This window comes from Girardinichthys multiradiatus, chromosome 15 (assembly GCF_021462225.1).
Source record: "Girardinichthys multiradiatus isolate DD_20200921_A chromosome 15, DD_fGirMul_XY1, whole genome shotgun sequence".
NCBI lineage: Eukaryota > Metazoa > Chordata > Actinopteri > Cyprinodontiformes > Goodeidae > Girardinichthys > Girardinichthys multiradiatus.
In genome coordinates this window covers 6,138,967-6,154,025 of record NC_061808.1, presented here as the reverse complement: position 1 = coordinate 6,154,025, position 15,059 = coordinate 6,138,967, and the positions used below count along the sequence as shown (strand labels likewise).

Genomic DNA, 15,059 nt, shown 5'->3' with positions numbered 1-15,059 from the left:
AGTAAAGATCAAAAAACATGTGAAAAGTATTCAAACCACTTCTATTAAAGTTCACCCAACTAGTCAGTCAGTCATTTTCTACCGCTTATTCCATAGTGGGTCGTGGGGAAGCTGGTGCCTATCTCCAGCAGTCTATGGGCGAGAGGCGAGGTACACCCTGGACAGATCGCCAGTCCATCGCAGGGCAACACACAAACAACCAAACACACACTCATTCATACACCTAAGGGCAATTTAGAGTGACCAGTTAACCTAACAGGCATGTCTTTGGACTGTGGGAGGAAGCCGGAGTACCCGGTGAGAACCCACGCATGCACGGGGAGAACATGCAAACTCCATGCAGAAAGACCCCCGGCCGGGAATCGAACCCAGGACCTTTTTGCTGCAAGGCAACAGTGCTACCAACTGCACCACTGTGCAGCCCGTTCACCTAACTAAATAAGTGAAAATGTCTTTTAATGGCAAATCATAAGGATAAAGAACCTTTTTAAACTAAGTAATGATAATTCGTGTACAAATCTTCCAACAGTTAATAAGTAGATTTTGTCTCATTTCCTTTCCTTTCCTGCTCATTACTACTCTTCGTCGATTACAGATCCCTTTCCTTAAGTCGGTGTTCATATTTCTAGCTCCTTTTGCTCATGGGTTTTGTTTTCCTTCTTAAGCAATGTATTAAACCCAGAAAGAGGCCAAGGGAGAGGCTTTGACAGAGAGCAGAGTGGAGTGGTGGACAAGAGCAACCATTCACACAACATCAGGCTGCTTAACTACTGAAAGCTGTCACCTCCTCAGAGTGGTGTCTGTGTGTGTGTGTGTGTGTGTGTGTGTGTGTGTGTGTTGGCTAAGCCTCTCCAATACAGCTGTCAGGGCTGCAGCCTCCAAAGCGACCTCCTTCAGCTGACACTCACTCAACACTCGTTCAGTCTTCCTAGCCTGTGTTCTCTTCATTCAGAATTGCTTTGCATGGACTGAATTTAACAATCCCGAGGCTCTTTAATGTACCAGCATTTGATTCACTCACCTTTTTGCAATACATTTTGGTGTGTCTGAGTTGACGTGGGGATTTTATAACTGAATTTCTGTTTTAAATTTCAGATTTAGCTCCACATGATCACAAATACAATGTGATCAACCAAAAACAGTTCTGAAAATTATTAGGCTACACTTTGCAAATACACCCTGCTTTGTTTTTTAGATGTTATAAAGGCAACATCTTTGCAAAATCAGTGAGCAATTGTATTTAATATTTGTGTTTCCTTCATTGAGCAAAAGATGGTTATTATTAATTATTCAATAATAAGGGAACACTAAGAAGAAAAACTGACAGTTTGCTGTTTTTGTGTAAAAGCAATGTCCTCATTAATTTCTGTTTTGCTTTTGTAATGAGCCAGATAATGCAGTCTATTAAATTACTTTTATTTTTTCATTTATAAAGCACCAATTCTTAACAAATATCAACTCAAGGCACTTAACAAGGGCAACCAATCCAGTTGAGTTGTCATGATACAAATTCAGTTTTACATTTAGCATCACTTCGGTCCAGCCGAATTCGTTCAATCCGTTTTAACAGGAGGAATCCTCGAGCAGAACCAAAACCAAGCTCAGTATGTGTGGCTAATCACCCGGACCAACTGAGACAGAATAGAGACCAAAAAACCCAAGAACACTGAGCCAGAAGTACTTTCTATGGGAGGAAAATAAACTGAGTTAATTTCAGCAATAGTTGCGTTGGTAACCCCATCCAGGAAAAAGACAGCTAAACAAAAGCCAGGAGTATTTTTCATGTGAAAAAAAAGTGGAAAAATGGCAGTGATAGCTCCCACAACGTTTTTGTCTAGGATAGAGACAATCTCTACATTGAAGCAATGAGCCAGAGATACTTTCTGTGGAAAGTATGTTAATACACAATTGTTGCAAACCCAACTGAGTTAATGGTAGTAGAGGCCGTTTCGGTGACTACGTTCAGGGAAAAGATGCACAGAAGCACTGACTCAGAAGTACTTCCTATATGAAAGAAAACCAAGGAAAATACTTACTGGAAGCAACAGTTCTGACATTGAGTTTGAGACACAGAAACACAGAAGTGCTGAGACAGGGGTACTTTCTATGGCTATTCTTTTTCTCTCAAACCTCATTTTAATTTGGATTTCTGTTCAGTCCAGTGAAAGAAATTATAGCTAATTGTGTTTGACACAATTTAAAATGATTTCTTTGCTAAATGACCTACTGTATGTTGACACAACAGTTGTTCAGCTCCTCTGTCATTCCGGCATTTTTATAACTAAATGATTCACTGGTTAATATTGAATGGCTTTACAAACAAAAACGGTTTTCTATAAAAATAAAAAAAGAAACTTAAAGAGCTACTAATGTCATGAGAAAAACATCCCAGAATACTACATTAACAGGCAAAAAAAAATGAAAATCAATGATTATAATCCATGCACGAAAGATAGTTCGATAAATAGAACGGTAGATAAGATTTTCAATTTTGTGTCCAAGAACTAGGAGATGGCTCCTTAGATTGGAGGCATGAAATAAAGTACAAGAGGCCCAAGTTTTATAAATGAACAAATACGAGTGGAAACCGAAGAACAAAGACCGAATAAAAAAAGGAGAGGTGACACAATAAATCTTGAGTAATAGGTGAACATCAGAGGGACGAGGAGGAAAGATGAAGGAGAAGTTGAAAAAAGGCCAGAGGGGGGGAGACGGGGCGAGTGTGTCAGGGGTTCAGGAGGGAGGGAAAGGCTGTTGGAGAGGTCAGCACATGGGTCTCACATCATCCCACCGATGCTGCTATAATCTGGGGCATATGTCCCACTAGGCCTGCTGGTCACACAGAGGCCAGGCGGAGTGATTCATCTTCGTTAGGAAGCTGTCCACAAGACTCTCTATGGACTGCAACACATAATCATACATCCACCAACACAGAACCGGATAAAAGCACAAACCTTATAGGGTTCTGTGGACCTTCCACTGTTGTCTTCTCAAACTAAATTACCTTCCACTGTTGTCTTCTCAAACTAAATTACATCTTAACCCTAATGTATCTCTAACCCCGATCTAAGACTTGATTTAGCTATTGCTGCGAGGCTCTTGCTTATATTTGAACCTATCTGCTACCTTGATGAAAAGAAAACAAGGGCATCACAGGGAGGACAACAATGTCGAGAGAAGGCTACAGCAGTTAGCTCATCTTCTTGGAGACAGAAGAGACCCCTCCAGCAGAATTCCTTGCAGTTGTAAAAAGACGACCAGGGCACATTAATACTGTTCTGACATCCACTTTAAAGTTATGTCTAATTTTGATATAGATGTAGTGGAGTGACGCAATATCGAGTAAAACCTACTTTCGGCCCATCTCTTTGAAAAATGTTGCCTGCAGCAAATTCTTGGTTTTAAGATCTGATGTTTTCTCTCAACTGTTTTTCAAATCATTGCACTTTGTTTTTTGGTTTAGCTTTATTCACACATTCCCATGTTTCTTTTCGCTGCTCGAAAACTTTCATTGTGCATCTGAAGCAGCCAGCTGATGTCTTCAGGTACTTTCTGAATTGTCACATACTGTTTACTAATTTATCTATTAACCAGGATTAACTCAGGGAAACAAACACTCTGTAGTGCAGCAGTAAATCTTCTTGATGGATATTTTGTCACAGGCATTGAGGTGTGAAATGTGATTATCAACATTAGCCTTTCCTAACGGTATCAGCCTCGGGTTTCTGAGTGTGTTCCTCAGGTTCTGTATGATTCACTTGCTTATTAAAGCTTGTTGTCAGCTTGCTTGATAGCCTCAGACTCAGGCTGTGTGTAATTCATTCGTCTGTGCGTCTCAGCGATTTTCCCATCCTTCTGTGTGCTTCCAGCATTATTAAAGACATTAATCTCTGGCATCTGATGCCTTGTTACGACAGAGCGCTGCTCCCATTTGTGCAACATAAAAGAGAGATGTATTCACCCATAATCTGGTGTCAGTAATGCCATCCTGTATTCTAGCCTTAACATACTGTGCTTTGAAAGTCCAGAAATAAAGAAGGAAAATCAGATTAAGGCTCCAAGTTCAATATTTTCTTTCATAGTTTAGCTTTTGTTGATCTAATTTTAACATCCTTTGGGCTCATTCTTTCTGTGAAACTTGGTGAATGTGATGGCGTGTTTGCAAATGTATTTAATGAGAGCCAGTGGACTTTTTTTGTTAAACACATTCGAGAAGATGCAATCTGACTATTCGTGAAGTCTAGCAGGCATGCTTAATGCAAACCATTTTAAAGAAAAAAGTTTTTTACAGCTTTTTTTATCTGAGAGTTTTAAATTCTTCAATTTGTTGGCTACTTTCATATTTCCTTGCTATCAGCCTTCTTACTTGCAGATATATTACGGCAGATATTGGCACTTTCCCCTCCACATTAAGGTATGTGCAGTAGCAGACAGTGATGCCATGTATATGCGTGTGCATAATTTTATGTACGAATTGGTCAAAGCTCAAAGTGTTTTCATGTGTTAATGTGGGTGGCTTAAGATTTTGTGCTGCTAATAAAACCAGCTTAGTTTCCGTCTCTGTCTCAGTCTGCTCTCTAGTGTTTGCCAGATGGTATTTCTTGACCATGTGGCTTTGAAATTCACGTAAACTTTGTCATTTTGTTGGTGACACAAGCAAAAGTCAATTTGGATCTTTGGTTCTGATGGGCTGCACGGTGGCGCAGTTGGTAGCACTGGACCAAGAAGGTCCTGGGTTCAATTCCTGACTGGGGGTCTTTCTGCATGGAGTTTGCATGTTCTCCCCGTGCATGTGTGGGTTCTCACCGGGTACTCCGGCTTCCTCCCACAGTCCAAAGACATGCCTGTTAGGTTAATTGGTCACTCTAAATTGCCCTTAGGTGTATGAATGAGTGTGTGCATGGTTGTTTGTGTGTTGCCCTGTGATGGACTGGTGACCTGTCCAGGGTGTACCCCGCCTCTCGCCCATAGACTGCTGGAGATAGGCACCAGCTCCCCCACGACCCACTATGGAATAAGCGGTAGAAAATGACTGACTGATGACTGGCTCTGATGTGACATTTTGTAGTGGTTTTAAAGTACATGTCTTATTTGAACAATTACAGTACAGATGTCACTAGAATGTTTTTTACATTTGCCACAAAGGAGGGGCATTACACACCAAACTAATGCAAGAATGAATAACAATGCCATGCCCCTCCTTTAAAGAACCACCTGTGTGCAGCTTTGATTTCCATCCATACAGCCTAAATTGATTTAGTAATACCTATGTAGCATGCCAGTGGTCATATAGTATCTTGAGTATGGCAAGCTGTTTGGATATTTGTTCTATATTCTTGATTTTAGTTGTCCTTTTTAATCTACTTGTTTGTGCCTTGCCATACACACCATTTCCACACCTGATAGGTAAGAAAAAGCCATTAGTAACGCCACCAGCCATTAAATACCATCTTCACTAGGCCACCTGGTGTTCAAAAGGTGCAACACTGTTTGAAGTGTTCTGTACACAGATTCAAAGCAAAAGTACCCAGCTGTAACTGAGGTGTACAGTTACACCCAGAAATCCTACATCCATTTTAGTTATGTAATTCCTACAGATTTGCCTTATTAAAGTTTTCCACTTAGTTTAAGTTGAGGTTAATGATTATAAGAGAAGCTACTATAAGTCTAAAGTCAAAAATGTTCTCTAGCAGATATGTTGATAGTCTGAGGACATTTCTTCACAGTAAATGACTGATTATTGTGTATTTTAGTCAGAAGTGAAAGAGGAGTTGGATGTTTCAGAGTGCAGCTGGCTGGAGCAAAAGACATTGTGTGCTTTGTTGTTTTTGAGAAGAAATAGTTATAGAGATCAAGCATTTGTGTAATCTTTCTCTGTAGTGCCTTTGTACGTGCTCCTCAAAGAGGAAATAAAACATTACTTAAGGGATTTTGTTTATATGTGTTAAAAGTTCACAAAGCAAAGCCTGAGGGCATTTTAAAAGTTTGAATCCTTGGTTGGATCCAAAAACAGAATCTGTTAACAAGGAACTGTGTGAGCCTCCTGGTTGTACACAGACAGGTCGAAGCAAAAAGGTGGAATCTGGGTAAATTATAAATTATAATCCATGGTACATCCTGTGATAGCTTAAAGTAGTGAGCACAGGTATGTAAAATATTTTTTGTACAAGTTTTGATTGCAGAATATGATTTTAGCCTGAGGTGTATGCGCCATGATGCATAATCGAGACACAATAAGTCTAAAATACGCCTAAAGAACTGAAACAAAGACTAAAACTCTGTTATGATCCATGAGTCTATTCATCTTAATGAATATATAGATTATATATGATTGATGCAAGAATTTGGCAGAAAATAGTAACAAATCTTTGCTGAATGGTTTTGTGTAGTCCATCTCCATCACGCAGCTCCAACCATTTTAAGCGTTTTTTGTTTTTTTTTCTGGTGCCTCTCTTTTTTTAAGCCTCTCATACGGCCTGCAATTATCGCCAGGGTTGTTCTATTTTATCACCACCCATCAGTTCAGTCAGTTCTCGTTAAAGCAGCATTTGTTCAGAGGACAGTGATGTGTGGTCTCTGTCTAGAACTAAAGATGTCAACTTATATTATTCAAGGTTTTGCAGTCTTATATTTCAGAACTGCTGCATATTTTCAACAGGTATACATAAATGCCTCATTATTGTTGTCTGTTTTTTGTTGAGCTCACAGCACCTTTTTCCTGCCATGTGATTTCAGAGAAAGGCGGTAAAGCTGTTGCCTCGTTGTTTTGACGTGCAGACCCTCTAGAGCTCTTATTTTTCCAAAAAGCAAGTCCTCCCGTCTGCCCCTGCCTTTCAAACTCTGCTGAGTGGTTCGTCCCTGGGGTGGATATCTGCCAGATTAGTCTCTCCTACTTCACACCTCTGAGTGTAGTCGCGTGAAAGATGGAGAACAAGTCACAGAGCTTCATGTTTGTTTTTCCTCTACTTGAAATTAGTTTGGAGGTTGGAGTGCTAAATAAAAAGCTTTTGTGATTTGTAATGATGCAAATGTTAGGACTAAGACTGACACAGTGTCATTTTAACTCATAGCAGCGGTCGGCTGCGGCAGCACAAGGTAAGCTGCTAAATTGCCATCAGTTGTGTCAAATTGTCTACTGGATGTTAGGGCAGAACTCACTATATCTTGACACCTTTCCTGGGCCTGTGCCTGGAGCTAAATATAAAACGTTGCAGTTAGAAAGAGGCACCCAGACCCCTCACCTTAACACTGCTCCGAAGTCTTTTCAGCAGGTTTTCTCCAAGAGAGAAAACTGGTTTGATTGCGGCTGACAGTATAGAACCCTCCACACTTATTGGTGCCCCTGGACAAGCTGCAGAGATCTTGTTTTTGTTACTTTTACTAACCTCACTGTATTTAGTGGCAACCCTGGGTCCTGAAATTAGGTCCTGTGTTCCAGTTGTTTCAGATTTTTTTACATATTGCTCTCAGAGCAAATATGAACAAGTTTAGTAGATGAATCTAGTTTGTTGCGGCCATTTCCAGACATATGACAGTTGGCACACATCTGCCATATCTGAATATATGTTTTACTGTCTTTCCCATTTTGAAGAAAACGTATCATTCAGGTATGGCAGATGTGTGCCAGTTTGACATAAGGCATTTTGAATGACTATCCCATATTTATACATCAGTGAAGCAAATGGATTACTAATTAAACGTTAATGAGCACACTGATTAATATGAATAAATAAAGTATGAAATTAAAAAGATGCTTTAATTGCAATTGTTTTATTGTACATATTTTGTTGTAATTATTAAGGGTCCCAATAATTTGGGCACTGATAATTTAATTAAAAGTAATTTCTTAGCAAGGGGTTTTCTTTTTCCTACTGAATAAATATATTTAAAATAAAGGTTGATTTTTATTTTTAATTTTTTTTTGTGTGACTTTTTCAGTGTCAGATTATTTTGCTGTAATAAAAGATCAATAAGGATCTTAAAACAAGTTTAAAAAGGGGCAAACTGCAGCTTTGTCCTTGTTAGTAACATGAATTTCTCGAAATATCCAAGTTTAAAAAACGACAATAGTAATTTAAAGTTAGATCAGGCTGGATGTTTAGTGTTTCTTTTAGACCTTATTTTGAGTGTATATCTTATAGCAGAGAACCCCATTTTGAACAGCTGAAAGTGATCCAGGTATATTTGGTCTCATTTTCTTTTGTTAAATATTCATGAAGTTATTTAAAGCTGCACAGCGTCCCTGCAGTCAGCTCCTAATGGGAGCTGTAGGTTGAAAATTTAACTTTATTTCCATTAAAACTGTGCAAAGTGATGTCGGTACAGGTGAAAGCATGGTGGTGTTCGGCTGATCACCCTGTGATGACACCCTCTAACAGACAACAAAGTGATGAAGAACAAACAGAAATTACATATGTTTTTACAAGTTTAGTAAAAAGTTTTATTAAGATGTATCCTTTGTTACTGTTTTACCTGATGTAATAGACTGTACATTAGAGAATGTAGATGAGCAGGAAGTTATGCTTTAAATAACCAGAAGCTGAAGTTTGTATCCATCAGTGTCCATAATTACATGGAAGCATCTAAGTGATTATCTTAGCTAATAAATGTTACTGGTTCTTTTTTCTTTCATGTTAAGGTGGTCTTAAATTGTACTTGAATGTCATGTTCTCTTGTCTTTCCCATTTTGAAGTGTTGTTATTCTCTACCCTTAAGTCTATTATTTATTATTTACAATAGTTGCGCATGTGTGAACTGGCTTACATCTATAGGTCATCCACAAACCCAACCACTTATTATCGGAGTAAAAAACGTTTTGTAATGTCGACCATCGTCATCTTCATTTTCTCAACCAAACAAAAACAAAAACTTCTCTGGATAACGAGATAAGCTTTCTATCTGGAGATAACTAAACAGTCTATAATCTGACTCCTACTTTCTTTTTAGTGTTGGTTTTTAATTATTTTCAGTTTAAGGACTGGTTTTTACAGCTTTGCGATGTGGATATCTTTAAAGGTTGTTTGAGCAAAATACAAAGTTGTCTCTTGGACAAACCGTTAATAAAATGCTTTCCTTTCTTCTCAGGTGTTTCGCAGGAAGGCGGTAGAGTTGGGTGAAAAACTGCTGCCAGCCTTTAAAACGCCCACAGGCATCCCCTGGGCTCTGCTCAACCTCAAGAGGTAAAACACTTACACACACACACATTCTCCTCTCTCAAAGCGGTCCACTCCGGTGGTACTCCAGACAGCTGCTCTGTTTTGACGGTTTGATGCTTTAAAGAGCTCTGTGGTCTGTGGCTCGCTGCACGCCCAGTGAGCACGAGCTCTCTTCACTGCTTTCACTCACTGAGATGTTTTAGTTTTACATGACAGAGCCACCCCGCCACACACACGCTTTGTATTTTCCCCGAGTGCTCTCACAAGGTTATAAACTTGAAGGAGTCTTTATTAATACACCATGAAATGCTGACACTGAGCTTTCCTAGGTTCCAGCACCATTGCTCAGACACAAGAAATAAAGATGGAGATCTTTTTGTTAGAGGTTTTCCATCACTTAGATGTTTCAATTTACATCTGTGTGGTAACACTTGTTTTTCTTAACTTAAATAATAAATTAAACTTAAAAAGTCTTCCCTCAATGTGCTTGAAGAGGTTGGCAAACATGCATTTGATAATAAAGCAGCAGGAAATGTGGCGGGCCTAAAATCTTTATACAGCCATGTTAAAATGCACGGTTTGGTTGATGTGAAAAATAAGACAATGATAAATTATTTTAGGTGTTTTGCCATCTTTGTCACGATGTGTATCCCTGATTATTCCACTGAAAAACAAACAAATCTGATGAAATGAAAAATAAAAAAAATAAAAAGCTGCAATAACCTGGTTTTATCGGTGTTAACAGCTTTAAACTGTTACTTTGATCCATACTTTTATTTAGTTTCAGCAATAGTCTTGTTTTGGACAGCAATTATAGTGAGTCCGATTAAACTAAAGTCCAACAAGTCCAGCTTTGCTAGTAGGATTTTCCTGACATCTCATGGCAGACTAGAGGCAGCCATCACCTAAAAATGGAAATATGACTCTAAAACTGGATGTTTCTTCAAAATGTATCAAAATGCAAGCAGGAAACTGGTCAGGGAAGCTGCTATGGGCTTGACAGTAACACTAAAGGAACTGCAGAGATTTCTGTCTAGAACTGCTTGCATTCTTGGCTTTTGAATGAAATCAAGAACACTTGTAAAAACCAGTCAGTTTTTACCTAAAACCTACCGACGTCTGCGAGACATCTGAAGATCAAAGCATCACTGTGAGTCCAAGCACACATCGCAGGTAACCAAAGAATGACTTCACCTGAGAACCATGAAAACTTTGGAATGGCCTAGCCAAAGTTCAGAGCTACATTTGCCAGATACTCAGTGGAGACACCTGATGAGGGATGCAGATAAGAGATGACCTCAGAAACTGATAGTTTTGGAGAACTTTGACAAGGCAGAGTAGGTAAATATGGGGAAGCAACAAGACTACTAGGTATGAAAACTGACTTCTGATGCTGATTCAACAAAGTATTGGGTTATAATATCGCACACCTATGCAACCAGGTTGTCACTTTCTACATTTTGTATGAGTTTCTGAATAAATTCCCAACAGTGATTTAAAGTCTCATTTTCATGACTTTGTTTTAAATAAACTACATTCATAATTCTGCCACCATGTTTAACTTCAGTCATTCTTCATCTGACGGTCTCACATGATCTGAGAAAACATTTTTTGTTTCTCGAGTTTTCTCCTTTTCTCTGGAGAAAGACACAACACTGCTGTTTGTCAGCTTTTAATTAAAAGGCAGGTTGTCACGACGATAAATGTGCTGTAACAAATTAATTTTCACTGTGTCTGTGATGGAGAATGGACCCCTATCCCCCATGTCCCCCATGTCCTCCTTCCTGAGGAGACAAAGCGCCTGAGGGAGAGAGGTGTGTGTTTCTGTAGGTGTACTCTTTTATATTCATTTTATGGGGTTCAGCACAGATCTGTGATCCCCTGAGGTCGGACCAGATTGTTGTGAATGATGGCTTTACCTGCATGACTGAGCTATGATATCCACACATTCCTACACACATGTAATGTGAGGCAGTAGTTACAGGAACACAGACATGTCGCGACTGTTTAAACTGCGACAGAAGGTTCTCAGAAAGAGGTTAGAACAGTTTTGGAAATGCAAGCTTCTTCACTCACCTACAATCAGGAAACAAAACAAATAAAAAACTTAAGAACCTGCATTTAGGCCTCAGTCTAGGTTCTTCTACGGAGAATCAGCTAATTTTATCTTTCCTATCTCAGTAATTGTGAAACAAACATTGACATTAACAATTTCAATGAAATCCATCTTAGATTATATGATTTATTAACTGTGAACAGGCAATGATAGTCTGGATTAGTAGAAGGAAAAAAGGAGAATTGAAAAATATCCATATTTCCAAACATGTTTCTCTTTGTGAATAAAACAAAACATTCATCAATCCATTTGTTCATCATCTCTTAATTTCTCTATCATCCACTAATCTTTGTCAGTCTATCCATCCATTTGCTCATGATCCTTTGGTTCATTTTTCTCCATTATCCGTTTATTACCATTCATTTCCAGCCGCCCGTCTTTCCCTCTGTCCATCATCCAACCTTTATTTGTTCATCACCCATCAGTTTTTATCCATCGTTTATGTGTGATTTGTGAAGAGCTTTTTGCAACAAAGTCATGGTGATCTTTTTACTGTTGAAATAAAGCTGAAATTAAACTGGGAGCTCTGGAAATTTTAAAAGAAAATGATGGAATTTACAAAAAAAAAACATGAATTATTTGTGGATTTATTGATATTGGTGTTTTACGTCTTAACATGTACAAGGGCTGGACAATGAAACTGAAACACCGGATTTTAGACCACAATAATTTATTAGTATGGTGTAGGGCCTCCTTTTGCGGCCAATACAGCATCAATTCGTCTTGGGAATGACATATACAAGTTCTGCACAGTGGTCAGAGGGATTTTAAGCCATTCTTCTTGCAGGATAGTGGCCAGGTCACTACGTGATACTGGTGGAGGAAAACGTTTCCTGACTTGCTCCTCCAAAACACCCCAAAGTGGCTCAATAATATTTAGATCTGGTGACTGTGCAGGCCATGGGAGATGTTCAACTTCACTTTCATGTTCATCAAACCAATCTTTCACCAGTCTTGCTGTGTGTATTGGTGCATTGTCATCCTGATACACGGCACCGCCTTCAGGATACAATGTTTGAACCATTGGATGCACATGGTCCTCAAGAATGGTTCAGTAGTCCTTGGCAGTGACGCGTCCATCTAGCACAAGTATTGGGCCAAGGGAATGCCATGATATGGCAGCCCAAACCATCACTGATCCACCCCCATGCTTCATTCTGGGCATGCAACAGTCTGGGTGGTACGCTTCTTTGGGGCTTCTCCACACCGTAACTCTCCCGGATGTGGGGAAAACAGTAAAGGTGGACTCATCAGAGAACAATACATGTTTCACATTGTCCAAAGCCCAAGATTTGTGCTCCTTGCACCATTGAAACCGACGTTTGGCATTGGCATGAGTGACCAAAGGTTTGGCTATAGCAGCCCGGCCGTGTATATTGACCCTGTGGAGCTCCTGACGGACAGTTCTGGTGGAAACAGGAGAGTTGAGGTGCACATTTAATTCTGCCGTGATTTGGGCAGCCGTGGTTTTATGTTTTTTGGATACAATCCGGGTTAGGACCCGAACATCCCTTTCAGACAGCTTTCTCTTGTGTCCACAGTTAATCCTGTTGGATGTGGTTTGTCCTTCTTGGTGGTATGCTGACATTACCATGGATACCGTGGCTCTTGATACATCACAAAGACTTGCTGTCTTGGTCACAGATGTGCCAGCAAGATGTACACCAACAATTTGTCCTCTTTTGAACTCTGGTATGTCACCCATAATGTTGTGTGCATTTCAATATTTTGAGCAAAACTGTGCTCTTACCCTGCTAATTGAACCTTCACACTCTGCTCTTACTGGTGCAATGTGCAATCAATGAAGACTGACTACCAGGCTGGTCCAATTTAGCCATGAAACCTCCCACACTAAAATGACAGGTGTTTCAGTTTCATTGTCCAACCCCTGTAGGTCATATATTTGCTTTTTTTCCTATTCAAAATAATTACTGTGAAAAGAATATCTCAGACTCAGTCTGCAGTTTGTGAGGTTTAAATAAATACTGAGGTGGAGAATATATAAAGAGTTGAAAACTAAGAAGTTTGAAACAAAAATAACATTTATAATAGATGGTTTAATGGGTAAAATACCTTCTGTGTTACCTTGACACAGATTGGAATAGGTCAGAGTTTTAAACATTGCTGAGATTTTATTCCTCCAAGCACAAGTTTTTGTTGCTTCTCACTTACTTGAACCTCCTTTTTGTCCTTGCTCTGCTCCTCTCCATGACCTGTTTTTCTCTGCCCTTGGTTAATGTTTGGTCATTCTATCCTGCAGCCCTCTGCAGAGGCCAGGATGAACAGCAATGGTTTGGCTGCTGTTTTCAGAGAGGTTCAACCCCAAACTTTCTCCATGTTATTTTAACTACTGAAATCAGTGTTTATTACCAGGTTCTTTTACTGGCTGTAATGCTTGGTTTTATGTACCATAGAAATCAAACATTGGCTGTGATTGTCATCTTAGACGTGTTCTGTAGACGGCTGCTGCCCCCTCTGATTACAGGTTCACCCCTGAGCAGACTCAGCCTCTTTGATTGGTGCGGTTAGAGATGAGCTCTGCTGGAACTTTAACTGTTCCCAACTTTGTTTTTATTGCTTCCTTTTTAAAAAAATCTCAAAGTGAATTTAAGGTGAAAAAAGCTATCCAAACCAACCTGTGAAAATATATTCGCCTAGCTGTCAAATCATTAGTAAGCTCTAATTAACCACATTTATTTAATTTTACTAGCCACACTCAGACCTGATTACTGATAGAACTGTAGAATCAAGAAGTCTGAGAGCATGAAGTACACAAAATGTTCTCAAGAAGCAACACATGCCATGCCACGATCTAAAGCAAGAACAGATGAGAGGCAAAGTCAATGACATCTGTCAGTCTGGAAACGGTTGCAAAGCAATTTCTGAGGCCTTGGGAACCACAGAGAACCACACTGGCAACCATCAACGATTCATCCAGGAGGTCTCACAGCTGAAGCATGACTCTGAACATGCAGTTTATGCTTGAAAACATTCCAATGTGGCTGAAATAAAATAATTCTGCAAAGAAGATTGGGCCAAATTTTCCTCTACAGGCATGTAAAAAGCTGTTATTAGGTTTAGGAGGCAGTTGGTTTCTCACAAAGGACCTGGTTGGTTTAGACAGCTTTTTCCCTTAATAAATAAAACCCTTATTTAAAAACTCAGTTTGAAATATTTTTCTCACCACTGTATATTCATCCTCCACTTCTCTGCAGCACTTGCAAGTCAGTAAAGATTTCAAAATCTTAATTTATGTAATCATAAATGTGCTCGTCGTCTTCCACTCTATCCTGGACCGGGTCGCGGGGGAAGCAGACTTAGTAGAGACACCCAGACGTCCCTCTCCCCAGACACCTCCTCCAGCTCCTCCAGGGGGAGCCCAAGGCGTTCCCAGGCCAGCCGAGAGACATAGTCCCTCCATAATGTCCTGGGCCGTCGTCCCCTGGGCCTCCTCCCGGTGGGACATGCCTGGAACACCTCCCAGATGAGACGTCCAGGAGGGATCCGATACAGATGCCTGAGCCACCTCAGCTGACTCCTCTCGATGAGGAGGAGCAGCGGCTCTACTCCGAGGTCCTCCCCAATGGCCAAGCTCGGCCCGGGTCCCCAGCCATCCTGCGGGAGAATCTAATCTCATCTGAGCACAGTGTCCTCATTACTGCGGCGGCCGCACCGATCCATCTGTCAATCTCTCGCTCCATTCTCCCCTCAGTAGTAAACAAGACCCCGAGATACTTGAACTTCTCCACTTGAGGCAGGAGCTCCTCTTCAACCTGAATGTTTTGTAT

General features: G+C 40.0%; 1 protein-coding gene across 4 annotated transcripts in view; it reads left to right on the top strand.

Moving 5' to 3' along the window:
* The window catches only part of man1a1 (mannosidase, alpha, class 1A, member 1), a 173,519-nt gene that overhangs the window by 118,312 nt on the left and 40,148 nt on the right, over positions 1 to 15,059 (top strand). For all 4 annotated transcript variants that reach the window (XM_047387708.1, XM_047387706.1, XM_047387705.1 and 1 more), the window contains one exon: positions 9,085 to 9,179. In XM_047387708.1, coding sequence (XP_047243664.1) covers positions 9,085 to 9,179 — 95 coding nt within the window. The remainder of the gene's footprint in view (positions 1 to 9,084; positions 9,180 to 15,059) is intronic.